This window comes from Tachyglossus aculeatus, chromosome 5, assembly GCF_015852505.1.
Source record: "Tachyglossus aculeatus isolate mTacAcu1 chromosome 5, mTacAcu1.pri, whole genome shotgun sequence".
In the NCBI taxonomy this organism is placed as follows: Eukaryota; Metazoa; Chordata; class Mammalia; order Monotremata; family Tachyglossidae; genus Tachyglossus; species Tachyglossus aculeatus.
This window is the reverse complement of record NC_052070.1, coordinates 79,139,650-79,158,026: the sequence shown is the minus strand read 5'-3', so window position 1 is coordinate 79,158,026 and position 18,377 is coordinate 79,139,650. Positions and strand designations below refer to the sequence as shown.

At 45.4% G+C, this 18,377-nt stretch overlaps 1 protein-coding gene across 1 annotated transcript in view; it reads left to right on the top strand.

Moving 5' to 3' along the window:
• The window catches only part of POLB (DNA polymerase beta), a 43,441-nt gene that overhangs the window by 17,535 nt on the left and 7,529 nt on the right, over positions 1-18,377 (top strand). Inside the window, exons 8-11 of the mRNA XM_038746614.1 lie at positions 3,808-3,862; positions 3,961-4,033; positions 9,081-9,151; positions 10,240-10,326. Of these exons, the coding sequence (XP_038602542.1) occupies positions 3,808-3,862; positions 3,961-4,033; positions 9,081-9,151; positions 10,240-10,326 (286 nt within the window). The remainder of the gene's footprint in view (positions 1-3,807; positions 3,863-3,960; positions 4,034-9,080; positions 9,152-10,239; positions 10,327-18,377) is intronic.

The window sequence follows — 18,377 nt, the reverse complement described above, 5'->3', positions numbered from 1 at the left end:
ACTCTGTACTAAGGGCTTGAGAGAATCCAATATAACAATCAGTAGACACGTTCCCTGCCCACAACAAGCTTACAGTCTAGAGGGGGAGACAGACATGAATATAAATAAATTACAGATATGTACGTGAGTGCTGCGGGGCTGAGGAAGGGGTGAATACAGGGAGCAAATCAGGGGGACGCATAAGGGAGGGCTTAGGGAAGACCTCTGTATGTAAACACAAGCAGTGATAGGAAATGTCTGCGTCTACTGGAGAAGCAGCGTGGTTCAGTGGAAAGAGCCCGGGCTTTGGAATCAGAGGTCATGGGTTCAAATCCCCGCACTGCCAATTGTCAGCTGTGTGACTTTGGGCAAGTCACTTAACTTCTCTGGGCCTCAGTGACCTCATCTGCAAAATAGGGGATTAAGACTGAGCCCGCTGCGGGATAACTTGATCACCTTGTAACCTCCCCAGTGCTTAGAACAGTGCTTTGCACATAGTAAGCGCTTAATAAATGCCATCATTATTATTATTATTACCTGCCCTGAGTAGTACACAGTGTCATTTGGAGGTGGGGCAGGAGAAGTTGGCAGCCTCGGCCAAAGTTTACCTCTGAGCATCTTGCCCTGCTATGGTCTGCTCAGTGCCTAAGACTCAGAATCCCGGTATTCCTGTCAAATTCCCAGTTGAAGTGTCTTGGGCCTCCGGGGGACTGTTCCGAGGGGCAGGTACCCCTTGGGGATCCTGCCTTGCTTGGCAATTCTGGGAACCAGCCCTCTTGGGATATTGAACAGGGCTTGGCACATAGTAAGCGCTTAACTAGTACCATAATTATTATTGATTAATAATTGATCGATAGGACCATGCACGGCTTGATGTCCTCCCTGTTGTGTTCTAAGTAAGCCCTAGGAGGCTGTCGCAGAGGTCAAGGTCTCTGGCTGATTTCTGCATATTAGCCTAAAATTTCATATGACAAAAACTGAATTCTTCATCCCGAGCTCTTAGAACAGTGCTTGGCACATAGTAAGTGTTCTAGCAATTGTCATTTAAAAAAAAAAATCAGGTAGGCATTCAACGGCTGTCTCCCTCAATCAATCAGTGGTATTTATTGAGTACTTACTGTGTGTAGAACACTTGGCGGGGGTACAATACAGAATTAACAGACACACTCCCTGCCCATAAGGAGTTTACAGTTTCCCTCATACTAATCCAGTTTGCCGCCTTTGTTGCCTGCAGCTACCCAACTCACCGAGTCTCCTCCTTGTCTTTTCTGCCTCCAAATACTTGCCTTTTTTTTTTAACTGGTATTTCTTAAGCACTTACTGTGTGCCAGGACTGTACTAAGCGCTGGGGTAGATACAAGATAGTCCTTCTGACTCGCAGGGCTGTGCTCTCCCCACTTGAGTACACTTTTCCCCAGCTTGACGCCTTCCCCGTTTGGCTCCCCAAGACCCCAGCTCCCCAGTTTCAAAGCCCCTTCTGAAATCGTGTTTTTCCTGGAAGCCTTCCCTGATTCCTTTTTCTTCTCCCCAGGTCAGACTGCCCTCCTACCACCTCAGGCCTTCTGCACCGGCTATGCTCCATCCTGCTAGCAGGGCTTATGGATCTGTTACAAAAGAATCAGACTTAACATAAAGACAAAATACAGCAACAGACAAAACAACAGAGGAGGCAGGAGACCCCCAAGACCAGGGAGGGGGTCCCCAGCATCCCAGGGGCAGAAACAGAGCCTGGTTTTCCCCATATTCCCTTCTTCCCCCAGGATACAGCAAGGGGTGGATTACTTTTAAACCCCTCTCCCACCAGAGTCAAGTTTCGGCCTCTGCCCGACGCTGATGTCCCACAGTCCTGCCCATGCAGCGTGGCCTTGTGGTTAAATCCTGGGCGTCAGAAGGACGTGGGTTCTCATCCCTTCTCCGCTTGTCAGCTTTGTGACCTCGGGCAAGTCGCTTCACACCTCTGAGCCACAGTTACCTCATCTGTAAAATGGGGGTTCATTCATTCGGTCGTATTTATTGAGCGCTTACTGCGTGCAGAGCCCTGGACTAAGCGCTTGGGAAGTCCAAGTCGGCAACATCTAGAGGCGGTCCCTACCCAACAGCGGGCTCACAGGCTAGAAGGGGGAGACAGAGAACAAAAACAAAACATACTAACAAAATAAAGTAAATATGTACAAATAGAGTGATAAATACGTACAAATATATATACATATATACAGGTGCTGTGGGGAGGGGAAGGATGTAAGGGGGGCGATTCATTCAGTCGTATTTATTGAGCGCTTACTGTGTGCAGTGCACTGGACTAAGCGCCTGGGAAGTCCAAGTTGGCAACATCTAGAGACGGTCCCTACCCAACAGCGGGCTCACAGGCTAGAAGGGGGAGACAGAGAACAAAACAGAACGTATTAACAAAATAAAATAAATAGAATAAGTATGTACGAATGTACAAATAAATACAAATTACAAAGTACAAATAAATGTACAAATAAATGTGAGCAAACATGTACAAATAAAATAGAGTAATAAATACGTACAAACATATATGCAGATACACGGGCCGTGGGGAGGGAAAGGAGGCAAGGCGGGGGAGAGGAAAGAGGGGGCTGAGTGTGGGAAGGCTTCCCGGAGGAGGCGAGCTCTCAGTAGGGAAGATGGAGGAGGATCCCCCCCAGGCCCAAGGCTTGAGGCCCACTCTGTGAGCCCCATGAGGGACAGGGACTGTGTCCAAACCGTATATACCCCAGCACTCGGTGCCTGGCACGTAGTAAACATTTAACAAATAGCATTTTTTTTAAAAAAAAAAAAAGCAGAAGTTGAACTATGGGACTTTTGAATTCTCCTTCCCACCAGTGCCCTCCTCCATCCATTCCATTAATGGAAAGGGCAACTGGAGAAGCAGTTTGCATCCCTGGAGTTCCTGAAGGGTTATTTCTGGTTTATTCCCAGTTTGGCAGCCCCGTGGCAAATGCAGATCCCGAGCGTATCACAGTGCGGCAAAAGCCAAGTTTGGCGTATGACAAAATTCTGATTTTTGATATTTAGAAATGGAAACAGTTTTGTGTCCTCATCTTTCAGGGAGAAGTGAGATGTGAATCCTTGGTGTAGTGGGAAGAACGGATATGTTGGAACGTGGCTCAGTGGAAAGAGCCCAGGCTTTGGAGTCAGAGGTTGTGGGTTCAAATCCCGGCTCCCCCACTTGTCAACTGTGTGACTTCGGGCAAGTCACTTAACTTCTCTGGGCCTCAGTTCCCTCATCTGTAAAATGGGGATGAAGACTGAGCCCCACGTGGGACAACCTCATCACCCTGTATCTCCCCAGCACTTAGAGCAGTGCTTTGCACATAGTAATAATAATAATAATAATAATAATGATGGCATTTATTAAGCGCTTACTATGTGCAAAGCACTGTAAGCGCTTAACAAATACCATCATTATACAGTGCTTAGAACAGTGCTGTGCACATAGTAAGCGTTTAATATGTGCCATTATTATTATTATAGATTAATTGCCTTTAATCCATTTTCTTGCTCTTAAAATTAAGGGCAAACAGCCCAGTGATTTTATTCATTGGGCTTTTTGAAGCTTTAAGGGAATAAAGCTTCCAGGTTTGGCTCTAGGCAGGAAATGAGGCTAAGAAATACATTACAGTTGCTTTTTGTAGTGAAAGCATGGTAATTTCCATGCTATAGTGCTGATTCCTGGAAGATCCCTTAAGTACTGGAGAGAGACATTTGCAAATTAGGTTAGTAATGCTTTGACTGAGGGCAGGTTAATGGGGTTAATCAGTATTTGCTTAACCACTGTTTTTTTTTTTTTTTTTAACCCCACAGATATTTTGAGGACTTTGAGAAAAGAATACCCCGGGAAGAGATGTTACAAATGCAAGTAAGAACTGATGAACTGAGTTATTCTAATGGTGCCAGGAAAGGCCTAAAGGGAAATGAAGATTGAGATTTTGATCTGATTACTCTTTCTCTTGCTAGGACATCGTGCTGAATGAAGTCAAAAAGTTGGATCCCAAATACATTGCTACCGTCTGTGGGAGTTTCCGGCGGGGTAAGAGCTACCCCATCCTTTTTTATTCAAAGTTTTTTTATTTTAGTCGTATTTAAGTGCTTACTAAATGTGTCAAGCACTGTGCTAACTGTGGGGATAGATATTCATTCATTCATTGTCGTATTTATTGAACGCTTACTGTGTGCGGAGCACTGTACTAAGCGCTTGGGAAGTACAAGTTGGCAACATACATCATCATCAATCGTATTTATTGAGCGCTTACTGTGTCCAGAGCACTGTACTAAGCGCTTGGGAAGTCCAAGTTGGCAACATATAGAGACAGTCCCTACCCAACAGCGGGCTCACAGCCTAGAAGGGGGATAGATATGAGATAATCATGTTGGACACAGTGCATGCTCCACTTGGGGCCCACAGTCCTAATCCCCATTTTACGTAGGTGGTAACTGAGGCACAGACAAGTGAAGTGACTTACCCAAGGTCACACAGCAGACAAGTAGCAGAGCTGAGATTAGAACCCAGTCCTTCTAACTCCCAGGCCTGTCCACTAGGCCTCACTTTGATGTTACAATTTTTTAATCATCATCATCGATCGTATTTATTGAGCGCTTACTGTGTGCAGAGCAGTGTACTAAGCGCTTGGGAACGTACAAGTTGGTAACATAGAGACAGTCCCTACCCAGCAGTGGGCTCAATCCTCACCAGGTTCCAGGACCCTAACGACCCATTTCTTTAAGAGTCTTTGAGACCCAGTAGTGTTACTTTGCTGGAGTCTGTCATCGTCTTTAGGTAGGGTCATTTAGTTAAATTCGAGGGCAAATGCGTTTCTTGCTGTCATTTAGCCATTGCCGTTCGGGGTCTTACTAGTGGAAGGTGCTATAGTGGCCTTCTCAGCAGCCTTTTTTAAATAAGTGCTTACTATCGATGGATCGATCAATGGTATTTATTGAGTGTTTACTATGTGCGGAGCTGGAAGAGTACAGAACAGCAGAATTGGCAGACACATTCCCTGCCCATAATTCATTCATTTATTCAATCATATTTATTGAGTGCCTACTATGTGCAGAGCACTGTACTAAGTGCTTGGGAAGTACAGGTCGGCAACCTATAGAGACAGTCCCTACCCAACAGTGGGTACAGTCGGGAGGGAGAGACAGACATTAATATGAGTAAATAAATAATTTATAAATGTACTAAGCACTGGGCTAGATACAACATAATTAGGTTGGACACAGTCCCTGTCCCATGTGGGGCTTACAGTAATAATAATAATAATAATGGCATTTATTCATACAATCTTATTTCAATCGTATTTATTGAGCGCTTACTGTGTGCAGAGCAACTGTACTAAGCGCTTGACACTTCTTATGTGCAGAGCACTGTTCTAAGCGCTGGGGAATTTACAAGGTGATCAGGTTGTCCCACGTGGGGCTCACAGTCTTAATCCCCATTCTACAGAGGAGGTAACTGAGGCCCAGAGAAATGAAGCGACTTGCCCAAAGTCACACAGCTGACCAGTGGCAGAGCCAGGATTTGAACCGATGACCTCTGACTTCAAAGCCCGGGCTCTTCCCGCTGAGCCGCGCGGCTTCCCTACTTCCCAAGCGCTTAGTACGGTGCTCTGCACACAGTAAGCGCTCGCTAAATACGACGGAATGAATGAACGAATGAATGAAGCACTGTTCTAAGCGCTGGGGGGGTTACAAGGTGATCAGGTTGCCCCGCCGCGGGGCTCACAGTCTTCATCCCCGTTTTACAGAGGAGGTAACTGAGGCCCAGAGAATCAGTCAATCGTATTTATTGAGCGCTTACTGTGTGCAGTAAGCACACAGTGTACTAAGCGCTTGGGAAGGACAAGTTGGCAACATAGTGAAGTGACTTGCCCAAAGTCACACAGCTGACAAGTGCGTCCACCAAGTACCCACATCAGGACAGAAGGGCCCGCTTTCTGGGGCCCCCTGAAGTGCCCGGAGATGGCTTCGCAGGCCAGCCACTCACTGTACTAAGCGCTTGGGAAGTACAGGTTGGCAACCTATAGAGACGGTCCCTACCCAACAACGGGTACAGTCTGAAAGGGGAGACAGACATTAATATGAGTAAATAAATCATTTGTAAATGTGCTAAGCACTGGGCTAGATACAACATAATTAGGTTGGACACGGTCCCCGTCCCATGTGGGGCTTTACAGTAATAATAATGGCATTTATTCATTCAATCGTATTTCAATCGTATTTATTGAGCGCTTACTGTGTGCAGAGCACTGTACTAAGCGCTTGACACTTCCTGTGTGCAGAGCACTGTTCTAAGCGCTGGGGAGGTTACACGGGGATCAGGTTGTCCCGCAGGGGGCTCACAGTCTTAATCCCCATTTTACAGATGAGGTAACTGAGGCACAGAGAAGTGAAGTGACTTGCCCAGAGTCACCCAGCTGACAAGTGGCAGAGCTGGGATTTGAACCCATGACCTCCGACTCCAAAGCCCGTGCTCTTTCCACTGAGCCACGCTGCTTCCCTTCGCAGTCTTCACCCTCATTTTACAGATGAGGTAACTGAGGCCCAGAGTAGGTCAGCGACTTGGCCAAGGTCACACAGCAGACAAATGGCGGGGCTGGGATTAGAACCCAGGGCCTCTGACTCCCAAGCACGTGCTCTTTCCACTAGGCCACTGCGGTAAAGCCACCCGCTCAGATCTTTACTAGCCCATTTGCTTGGGCCCAGGAAGTGAGGGGGAGAAACTTCCAGAGGAATTGGGGGAAGAGCGGGCGGGGAGAAGGAATTCCGTGGCTTCCACTGCCTACTCGAAGGTATGGCAGCAGTTGGGAGTGATTGAGCAGGTGCAGGATCTTGGAAGATTGATGGGAGTTTGCCGGCCCCGATTAGTCATCTTCCCTGGGCATATGGTGGGGTCCATTTACTTGGCATTTTTGGCAAAGGCATTTTCTTATTTCATCTCCCTTCACACCTGGCGTCATGAACTGAAACATAAGAGTTTTCATCATAATAATGGTACTTGTCAAGTGCCTGCTATGTGTGAGACACTGTACTAAGCGCTGAGTAGTTCAACTGGAGATGCACTGGGAATATCTGAAGTAAACTATTGCTTTTCTGTATCTATACCCGTTGACTGTGCATTAGGTTGTGGAGTGGTTTCTGGGGAGGGAAGATTGAGGAGTCATCAGCTCCCTCCTCCCAGCTTTCAGGACTGACCCGTGGGATCTTCCCCGGGCATCAGCAGCGGATTTTCTGGGTGTCGATGCCCGGTTTTAGGCCCTCTAGACTGTAAACTCGTTACGGGCAGGGAGAGCATCTGCTCATTCCGTTGTATTGTACTCTTCCAAGCGCTTAGTACAGGGCGCTGCACATAGTAAGAGGTTAATAAATACCGTCGTTCGATTGATTCATGGGGTCCGTATCGAGTCCATCTGCCCCTTTCCTAGCAAGACATGGGCAGGACACCCATACGCAGTCACTCTCACACCCGTCGTCCATCAGGACAGTCTTCAGTATGCAGCTCCGTCCCCTCCATCCTCATCTGTGGAGGTGGTGGTGGAAGAATAATAATGATAATCTTGGTGTTTGTTGAGTGCTGGCTGGAGTGTTGTGCTCTGCTGGGGGCTGAGCTTGCAGTCAACAACATCTGTGTGGGTGACAGAAGGAAGGGAACATTTTGGTGCTGTTCCAAGAGGAAAGCACAAAAGAATGTGAAATGGGGGTCTCTGAGCTCTTTGTAGGATAGGGAGTTTCCAGAAACCATAAGGCATTTATATGACCTCGACTTACGAGTAGAAATTCTAACCATGGTTCTTTATCACGTGTTTTGAGGGGCCTTAAAGGCCCTCGTTTAACCAAAGTGTCAGTTTAATTAGGGAACACCACACAACACCCCTGGGCTGTGCTTAAACTCAGGTGGATTGTTTGAATTGATCTGAGGATGGGGGGGAAGAGGATTCCATCCCTTTTAAGCAAATCAGATTAACTCTTTTTTTCATGGTATTTGTTAAGTGCTTACTGTGCATTAAGCACTGTATTAAGTGCTGGAGTAGATACAGATTAATCAGGTTGAACACAGTCCCTGTCCCTTATGGGGCTCACAGTCTTAATCCCCATTGTACAGACGAGGAAACTGAGTCACAGAGAAGTGAAGCAACTTGCCCACGGTCACACAGCAGACAAGTGGAGGAGCCGGGATTAGAAACCAGGTCCTTCTTACTCCCGGATCCATGCGGTATCCACTAGGCCACACTGGGTCTCCGTGTGAATTCATTCAGTCGTATTTATTGAGCGCTTGCTGTGTGCAAGGCACTGTACTAAGCGCTTAGCACTGTATTAGGCCACTGGCTCCAGACTCTTGGGATTTAGACAGCAAAACCAGGGAGAAAGCCCTGACTGTCAGGTACCTCTGCAAGGAAGCCTAACCAAACTCAGGTTTGATTCCCAAGGGCCTGTTCAGTAGAGGGAATTACGTACACACCTGGGAGATAGTATAGAGAGCAAAGGATTTAAATCAGAAGTCTGGATAGGAGGGGCCTTTTTCATGCTAAGGAGAGTGCTGGGGTGGATATACAATGGGCAGATCAGGCGTGATCCCTGTCCCATATGGATTTTATGTAGGGGAGAGAGAACAGGAATCCTACCCAATCCTACCCCCATTTTTACATTATATCGTATAGCACCCAGCCTCACAGCGCGTAAGTACGTATCCTTATTCTCCCCTAGCTCCCCATCAGAAATTTATTTTTAATATCCGTTTCCCATTAGAGACTGTAAGCTTCTCGAGGGCAGGGATTGGGTCTCCCAACTCTGTTGTAGTTTCCCAAGTGGCTCTGCACCCAGCGCTCAAAAATACCACTGACTGACTGACATTTATTGTAATCATCCCAGATTCTGCTTTCAGCATCAAATCACCTGGACAGAAAGTTCGCAGGCCGTAAACTTGCGATGTGGCGGAGTGAGATAGAAAGTTAGCCGCAGAAACCACCGAGAAGAAAGTTAGGCTCAGTAAGAATTGGTCGTTTACTCAATTCCCCATCTAACATGTACAATGTGGTGTTTATAAAAGGGATTTCTTTCTCTGTTCTCTACGCTCACAGGTGCAGAGTCAAGTGGAGATATGGATGTTCTCCTGACCCATCCCAGCTTCACCTCTGAGTCATCCAAACAGGTGCCTGAATCCGTAATCCAGTTCAGTCATTAACTGGTAGGGTCGCGCGTGCGTTCCGGAGTTATCGACAAGAACGTTGTAGAGCTGAGCAGTTCTGGCAGAGGGAAAAGAAAATTGCTGAAAACATCCTTCTGGACAGGGAACCGGGAGCAGTAATAATAAAAATTAGAAGATGAAGAAGAACTGTGGTATTAAGGAACATAAGTTTTAGTTAATGTTCAGTAGCTGCTCTGCTTTACAGTCATTCATCCATTCAGTCGTGTTTACTGAGCACCTACTGTGTTCGGAGCACCGTACTAAGCGCTTGGAAAGTACAGTTCGGCAACATATAGAGACGGTCCCTACCCAACAAAGGGCTCTCAGTCTAGAAGGGGGGGACAGACTACAAAACAGAACAAGTAGACGGGTGACAAGAAGTCACCCTAGATATACACAATATCCGTGTACCGTATTATGAGTCAGTCAAGCAACACAGCAAGGATGTTGGCGGGTTACCATAGAGACATGCGTGTGTCAGACATTTGTGACCCATCAACATCCAGTCTGCCTCCCCACCCAAAGAGTAGCTGACGTGCTGAGCTGGTGGCTGTCTGGGGGACTTCCCTGTTCATCAAGGTAACCAAGCAATACGGCGTATCACCCACCCTCTGCCATCACTGACCTCTGCCATTAGAGTAGTTATAGTTGAATTTTCCCTCTAAATGCATTTCTTTCAGTTTAAATAAAGCCATCAGTTCTGGGGAAATTCGGGTGAGGCTCACACACGGCACACCTTCCCCAAGTTTAAACGTAAGCTTTAGAAATCACTGGGCAGACTCTTCTGTGATCCCGTCACTTGCAAGCTTGCAAATACTCTCTTTTCTCCTGGCATCTCAGTGTCATGAGGGGAAAAACATCCTCTGTGTAAGATCTGCATGTTGATACACTGAGATTTTTAGGTTCGAGCAAGACGTAGTTCGGTCTCCAAGATGCTTAGGACCCGTGACTGTTTTGCGGACATTCAGAGCGGTGGCTTTGTGTCTGGTTCCCTCTTTTTAAACTAATAGCTTCTCACTTAACTTTTTGTTTTACCGTCTCTAATTTTACAGCCCAAATTATTGCATCAAGTTGTGGAACAGTTACAGAAAGTCCACTTCATCACAGATACTCTGTCAAAGGGTGAAACCAAGTTCATGGTGAGTTCTTTTCTGGAATAAAACAACAACCTTGAAGGCTGCCCAGTAACCATTCTGAATGTATTGCCTCAGCTAGGTCTGGCTGAAGCTTCATGTTAATGCAACCAGATTCAACGTCTAAAAGTCCTGAAAGACAAAATAGTTATTAGTTGCCACTTATGCTCGCATTTGGTATCACAGTCTAGTGTACATTTTGAAGGACCGAACAGCTGAAATATGGTCAGTTATTAGTCAGAATAATTTACCAGCTTTATTGTTTTCAAGTTACTGTGATGGCTTTGGAGTTTCTTACGGTATTTGTTAAATGCTTTCTGTGTGTAAGCTCGTGACGGGCAGGGAACGTTTCTGCTAATTCTTGTTGTACTGTACTCTCCCAGGTGCTTAATACAGTGCTCTGCACATAGTAAGTACTCAGTAAATACCACTGATTGATTGCCAGGCACTTTCTTAAGCGCTGGGGTAAATACAAGATATTTGGGTCAGACATAGTTCCCGTCCTACGTAGAGCTCACAGTCTTAATCCCCAATTTATAAATGAGGTAACTGAGGCACAGAGAAGTGAAGTGACTTGCCCAAGCTCACACAGCAGACAAGTGGCAGAACGGGAATTAGAACCCAATACCTCTGACTTCCAGCCCCATCCTCTTTCCACTAAACTACATTGCTTCTCCCAGGCGTTTTACGTGATCATTATTAATTAAATGAGTTTCTCCCCAAACTAGTAAGCCCCCTTGTAACCCTGGAAGTGGGCCTCAGATAGCTTCCCCTAACTGGATTTAGAATGATTTTAGAGCAACACATGCACGGGGTGAAGCAAGGAGCAAAAGAGGAGAAGGGAGGACGGGAAAACCTTTACAGGAATTTCCCACAGTCGGTCCAACTCGAATTAATCATCACAGTTCTGCTGTCCCGTGATGACAACCCTAAGGAATTAGGGGATAGAAGCACAATTTAAAATGGCAAATGGATTTAAGAGAAATTATCAAACAATTCTTTATAAATACTAAGGGAAAGGCTTCAAAACAGCCAGACAATCCTTTTCCTTTCTGACTTTTAATGGATCTAATTCATATCCTTCTGTCTCCTTCCTCTCCTGAGCTTTGGAAAGAAAATAAAACCCCTATATAGTACAGTTTGAAGATATTAAAGGATATGAAATCATTATTTGGGGGGTGGGTGGGTTATGAATATTCAGTTTTCTAGTAGCATGCCTTCTGATCTAAAGATGTAGTTGGTAGACTTGGTTATTCTCATATAAAGTCATTCAGACTTTGAGGTAGTTCCTTGGTTATTGAACATTTTTAAACATTGTAATTATTGCCAACATTAAGAGAATAGAAGTAATGAGAAATTATAACACCCAAGTTCTTAGTGTTTTGGAGCATATCTTGACTGTGAAGTCAAGTCAGTTATCTTGACAGCTCTTTATTTGTATGGACATTTGATTTAAAATTGAGTATCCAACTTTTTGTTCTTTCGCGATGTTGACTTTTGTGAAACATCATCATAAGTTCAGGTTTTTGTAGTATTAGAGACAAACAGAAACCAATTTAAAACTTAACTACTCCCCCCCCCAACAAAATATAGGTAGAACCCAGTCTCAGCAATGTTGACGAGACCAAGAAATTAAAGGTGCTGTAGCCAAGTCCACTGCTTGTATACTTGGGATAATTTTCCTGGACCAGCCTGAGTGACGCTGTAACAGGATTGGTGTTGTGAGAGGTAATGTTATAACCGGGTTTTACCATGTAGGAAGAATCATGGCAATATTTGAGTGCCCTTGGCTCCTTCTAACTCAATAACAGCTTTGGTCTACACTTTGGCCTGGAGGGATTAGAAGCAGAAGCACCAGTTAGCTTTGGAACCTACCTGCATTTTTTATTCAGACACAGAATTTTAATGGTTAAATGTTCCTTTCATCTGTGCTGTTGTCACTGGAGACTAGGATACGGATTTTTGTTCAATTTCTAATTAGGATTTAGGTTCCTACTTTACCCCTTACGCCTCCCAAATCTAAATATTAAACTTTGATAAGTTTTCCGTCATTTTTTCAATGCCACAGTTCCTTTATCTGGTCAATAAGTGGTATTTCTTGGTATTTCTGTGTGCAGAGCATTGTACTAAGCACCTAACAAGGTTGGTAGGCACGTTCCCTGCCCACAAGGAATTTGTAGTGCAGAGGGGCAGGCAGTTCTTATTATTAAAAATAATAATAATAATGATGGCATTTGTTAAGCCCTTACGTTGTGCAAGGCACTGTTCTAAGTGTTGGGAGAGATACAAGGTGATCACGTCCCTCGTGGAGCTCACAGTCTTAATCCCCATTTTACAGATGAGGTAACTGAAGCTCAGAAGTTAAGTGACTTTGCCCAAGGTCACACAGCAGGCATGTGGGGGGGCCGGGATTAGAACCCATGACCTCTGACTCCCAAGCCTGTGCTCTTTCCACTGAGCCACACTGCTTCTCAGCTATGTACCTAAGTGCTGTGGGGCTGAGGGTGGGGTGGATTTCAAATGCTAAAGGGATACAGATCCAGGTGCATAGGTGATGGAAAAGACAGCGGGAGGAGGGGAAAAGAGGGCTCAATTGAGGAAGGTCTCTTGGAGGAGATGAAATTTTAGCAAGGCTTTGGAGGTGGGGAGAATAGTTCTCTGTCCTGTAAAAGCCGGGAGGGAGATCCAGGTCAAAGGGAGGATGTGGGCAAAGGATCGGTGGTGAGGTAGACATGATCATGTTTCAGTGAGTCAGTTGGTGTTTAAAGGAGTCAAGTGTGGATATTGAGTTTGTGGGAAATCAGCAAGTTAGGTAAGAAGGGGCAAACTGATTGCTTTAAATCCCATCATAAGGAGTTTCTGTTTGCTGAGGTGGATGGGCAAACATTAGGGATTCTTGAGTGGGGAAACGAGGACTGAACGTCTTAGGAAAATGACCTGGGCAGCAGAGCGAAGCGTGGACTGGATTGGAGAGAGACAGGAGGCAGGGAAGTCGGTGAAGAGGCTGATGCAGTAGTCAAATTAGGTTATGATAAGTGCTTGGATCAGCATCAATTGCAGATTGATGGAGGGGATAGGGTGGATTTTAGTGATGTTGTAAAGGGAAAACCTACAGGATTTGGCAACAGTGAATATCTGAGTTAAATGAAAGAGCTGAGTTGAGGATAATGCCATTGTTACGGGTTTGTGAGAGAGGGAGGATGGTGAGGTGGTTTACAGTGGTGGGAAGACCTGGGGAGAATGGGGTTTGGGTGGGAAAGACCCAAGGTGCCCAGAATCTTCCAAAGCTTTAACCTATCCACATGAGTTGGCCTTCTCATCAGGCTGCAGGGAGTGACCTGCTGTTTTCCTGTGGCTTCTGCTATTAAAGCCGTGGAATATTTAGGTGACAACTGCCTAAATCATCATATTTAACCATAATGACATTCCACGGGAGCAGTCACCCCACGGGCTCCTTCCCATTGGCTTTAATTCCTCAGTCAACTTGCCCCATCTCACCTCACCTCACTAGTCTCCGACTACAACCCAGCCCGCACACTCTGCTCCTCTAGTACCAGCTTACTCACTGTGCCCCAGTCTCGTCTGTCTCACCCCCAATCCCTTTCCCACATCCTTCCCCTAGCCCGGAACTCCCTCCCATTCTATATATGCCAGACCACCGTTCTCCCCCACCTTCAAAGCATTATTACGGTCACATCTTCTCCAAGCGGCCTTCCTCAATTAAGCCCTCTTTTTTCCCCCGGCTTGCTGTCCTTACTGAGTCATCTGTGCACTTTGATCTGTGACCTTTGGACATTTGATATTGGCCCCACCCCCAACTTCGTAGGTCTTATGTACGTTTCTTTACATTATATATTATAAATTATCTATTTGCATGTGGAGTCTGTCTCCCCTTCTAAGAGTATAAGCTCATGCTGGGCAAGGAAAGGCTACTTCTGTTGTATTGTACTCTCCCAAGTGCTTAGAGTACACTGCTCTGCACGTGGTAAGTGCTCAATAAACTCGATTGATTGATTGATTGGGCTGGCATAATGGGTTCAAGGCCATTAGCCTGGTTCCCACAGCTTAGACTGAGGCCCCTCCTTCCTCTCCCCCTCCCCGTCTCCCCCGCCTTACCTCCTTCCCTTCCCCACAGCACCTGTATATATGTATATATGTTTGTACATATTTATTACTCTATTTATTTGTTTTATTTGTACGTATTCTATTTATTTTATTTTGTTAATATGTTTTGTTTTGTTGTCTGTCTCCCCCTGCTAGACTGTAAGCCCCCTGTTGGGTAGGGACCGTCTCTATATGTTGCCAACTTGTACTTCCCAAGCGCTTAGTACAGTGCTGTGCACACAGTAAGTGCTCGATAAATGCGATTGAATGAGTTTGGAAGGTCTGCACTGTAAATCTGGTTTCTGCTCACAGCTACTAGGGAGATGCACAAGAACAGGAATGCCATTAAACACAATGATGCAGTAATGTGTGTGCATGAAGGTTTGCAAGGAGAAAGGAGGAATCGGCAGGAGCCACTTGGCACCCAGGCAATAAGAAAAAAAAAAAGTTTTGGATGTTGAGGAGTAGAGGAAATCCAGCTAGGAATGCTGTGGGTTTGGTTGTGGAAGGGTAGAAAAAATGTAAGCCAAGGACTGCTCTTTTGCAGCGGCCGGGACCTGGTAACCACATTCAGCATTGCTAAGGACTTTTGCACAGAAAGCCTTGCACTCAATCAATCAATCAATCAATCAATCGTATTTATTGAGCGCTTACTGTGTGCAGAGCACTGTACTAAGCTCTTGGGAAGTCCAAGTTGGCAACACATAGAGACAGTCCCTACCCAACAGTGGGGTCACAGTCTAAAAGGGGGAGACAGAGAACAAAACCAAACATACTAATAAAATAAATAGAATAGATATGTACAAGTAAAATAAATAGAGTAATAAATATGTACAAACATATATACATGTTTACAGGTGCTGTGGGGAAGGGAAGGAGGTGAGATGAGGGGGATGGAGAGGGGGAGAGGAAGGAAGGGGCTCAGTCTGGGAAGGCCTCCTGGAGGAGGTGAGCTCTCAGTAAGGTCTTGAAGGGAGGAAGAGAGCTAGTCACTGCATCTCAGGAGCTGTTGACTACCTAGCTTGAATCAATCAATCGTATTTACGTTGTACTGTACTCTCCCAGCACTTAGTACAGTGATTTGCACACAGTAAGTGCTCAATAAATACGATTGAATGGATTAACTGAGCTCTTAGTGTGTGCAGAGCACTGTACTGAGTGCTTGGGAGAGGACAGTATAACAACAGAGTTGGTAGACACATTTCCTGCCTACAACAAGCTTACAGCCTAGAGGATGAGCTTACAGTCAACAACATCTGTGTGGGTGACAGAAGGAAGGGAATATTTTGGTGCTGTTCCAAGAGGAAAGCACAAAAAAAATGTGAAATGGGGGTCTCTGAGCTCTTTGTAGGATAGGGAGTTTCCAGAAACCATAAGGCATTTATATGACCTCGACTTATGAGTAGAAATTCTAACCATGGTTCTTTATCACATTTTTTGAGGGGCCTTAAAGGCCCTCGTTTAACCAAAGCATCAGTTTAATTAGGGAACACCACACAACACCACTGGAATGTCCTTAAACTCAGGTGGATTGTTTGAATTGATCTGAGGATGGGGGGAAGAGGATTTCATCCCTTTTAAGCAAATCAGATTAACTCTTTTTTTCATGGTATTTAAGTGCTTACTATGCATTAAGCACTATATTAAGTGCTGGAGTAGATACAGATTAATCAGGGTGAACACAGTGTCTGTCCCTTCTGGGGCTCACAGTCTTAATCCCCGTTTTAGAGATGAGGTAACTGAGTCACAGAGAAGTGAAGCAACTTGCCCACGATCACACAAGCAGACAAGTGGAGGAGCCGGGATTAGAAACCAGGTCCTTCTTACTCCCGGATCCATGTGGTATCCACTAGGCCACACTGGGTCTCCGTGTGAATTCATTCAGTCGTATTTATTGAGCGCTTGCTGTGTGCAAGGCACTGTACTAGGCCACTGGCTCCAGACTCTTGGGATTTAGACAGCAAAACCAGGGAGAAAGCCCTGACTGTCAGGTACCTCTGCAAGGAAGCCTAACCAAACTCAGGTTTGGTTCCCAATGGCCTATTCAGGAGAGGGAATTACATACACACCTGGGAGATAGTATAGAGAGCAAAGGATTTAAATCAGCAGTCTGGGTAGGAGGGACCTTTTTCGTGCTAAGAAGAGTGCAGTTTGAGAATCAGAATCTTGAAGACCGTCCATCGTGGTGGAATTTGGGAGAGAAGATGTAGCAGAAGCCTCTGCTGAAAGGTAGAAATGGGCAGCTTGGAAAAGTCCATATGGCTTGTAGCAATTCAGTTCTCAAAAATACAAGGGAAGGAGCAAAGTGGACTCGTAGTGGTGGTACTTACAGCATTGCTCCTCTGACTACGCCTTATATTTTTTTCTGCCTCTTGCCTCTCTGCCCCCCTGTAAATCCCTCTCTTTACATCTGTGTCTCTATTTGTGTGTATCTTTATACTCCTTTTTTGTTCTTCCCCACATCTGTCTCTCTCCTCTTCCCTTCCTCCCTCAGTCCTTTTCTGAGGTATTCCCAGGCAGCAGTGTAAGACTGTGGGAAAGATGGAGGGAGGGCTGAGCATGCTGAAGCAGGAGAATGGCAAGACGAGGATTAAAGCTAGTCTTAAGAGTGTTTCAGGAAACCAAAGTCATAAATAATAGTAATAATAATAACCAGAAGAGAAATAGGGGCACCATCCCTGTTTTAGGCTTGTTCTGCCCTATCCAGGTTATCCTACACACTCACACACTCCCCCCTCTTCTCGCTTCCCCCGCCACCAGGCTATCACACCTGAGAAAAAGGAGAGGCAGGATACCAATGTTTGGCTTCTACAGCTGGATAAGGATTGTGCTAACCTCACCAAAAGAACAAAAATATATTCTTCTCTGGTATGAGGGACGTTGTCCTTGGTTTATTAGTAAATTAGCATTTTGGCAAATTAAAGGAAGAACAAGGTATTGAAGGGGGAAAACTGGATGGGGTGGGGGAAGAGTACGGAAAGGAGCTGGAAGAGGTAGGTGGTGGAATAGAGAAATCCTTCCAAGTGGATGTACGAGCTTTCTGAAGAGCATTATACCAAGTGCTTAGAGTTATTTGGAGTGAAGGACACAATCCCTGTCCTTAATGAGCTTTTAAATTTCAATTTGTTACAAAAAGCCATGCTCAGACCTCACTCCTCAGAAAGTTCATGCCCCTCCCAAAGCTTGACATACAAATTTCCAGGTCTGCTTTAAGGAGGTAGTCTTTCCCTGAAACTGAATAATTGAAAGAGTGAGAATCCCTGTTGACACAGAGCTGTCTTCTGGGCATTACGTAATTAGAAATTCCCACAAGCTACCATAACCAAACCAAAAGCCATTGCAGATCTTTCTTCCTAAGGTAATTGAGCCATTCTTCCTGAGGGTACCTCATTTGGAAGGGAAAGTTAGATTCCTAAGCGTTTAGGTACCTGTTAGCTTTGTGCCTGATGGACACCAGTCAAACTCTTACCATTGAGGGCTACCTTGGCCACGGATCTTAGAATTTACAGAACACGGCAGCGTGGCTTCCAGGGACATAAGAAGTCTCCTGGAATTGCCAGGAGAAATGAAAAGAGCTTAATTTCATACACGCAACACGAAGCCATCCAACTGAAATGCCAAACATAGCTAATCCACTCAGTCCAGCAAGGAATTTGCAGTAGTACACAGACATCCTTAAGCATCAGAACTTCCGTTACAGTGCAGGAAACCAAATTAGCCTTGAGGGAAGGAGCGAAGCCATTAGGTAAAATCCTAACATGACAAACGGCAAGATCACTGCTTCTCCAACTTGAAACAGCCAGATCTATAGGTATTACCGTATGGTAATACCAAATGGAAATCAGTTGAGGATGGAAGGTGAGTTGGAACTTGTTAATGCCTCAGGAAGGTAGGATTCATGGCAAGGTAAACTAAGGTTTCACAATAGGGTTGGCTAATCCTGGTATTTAACC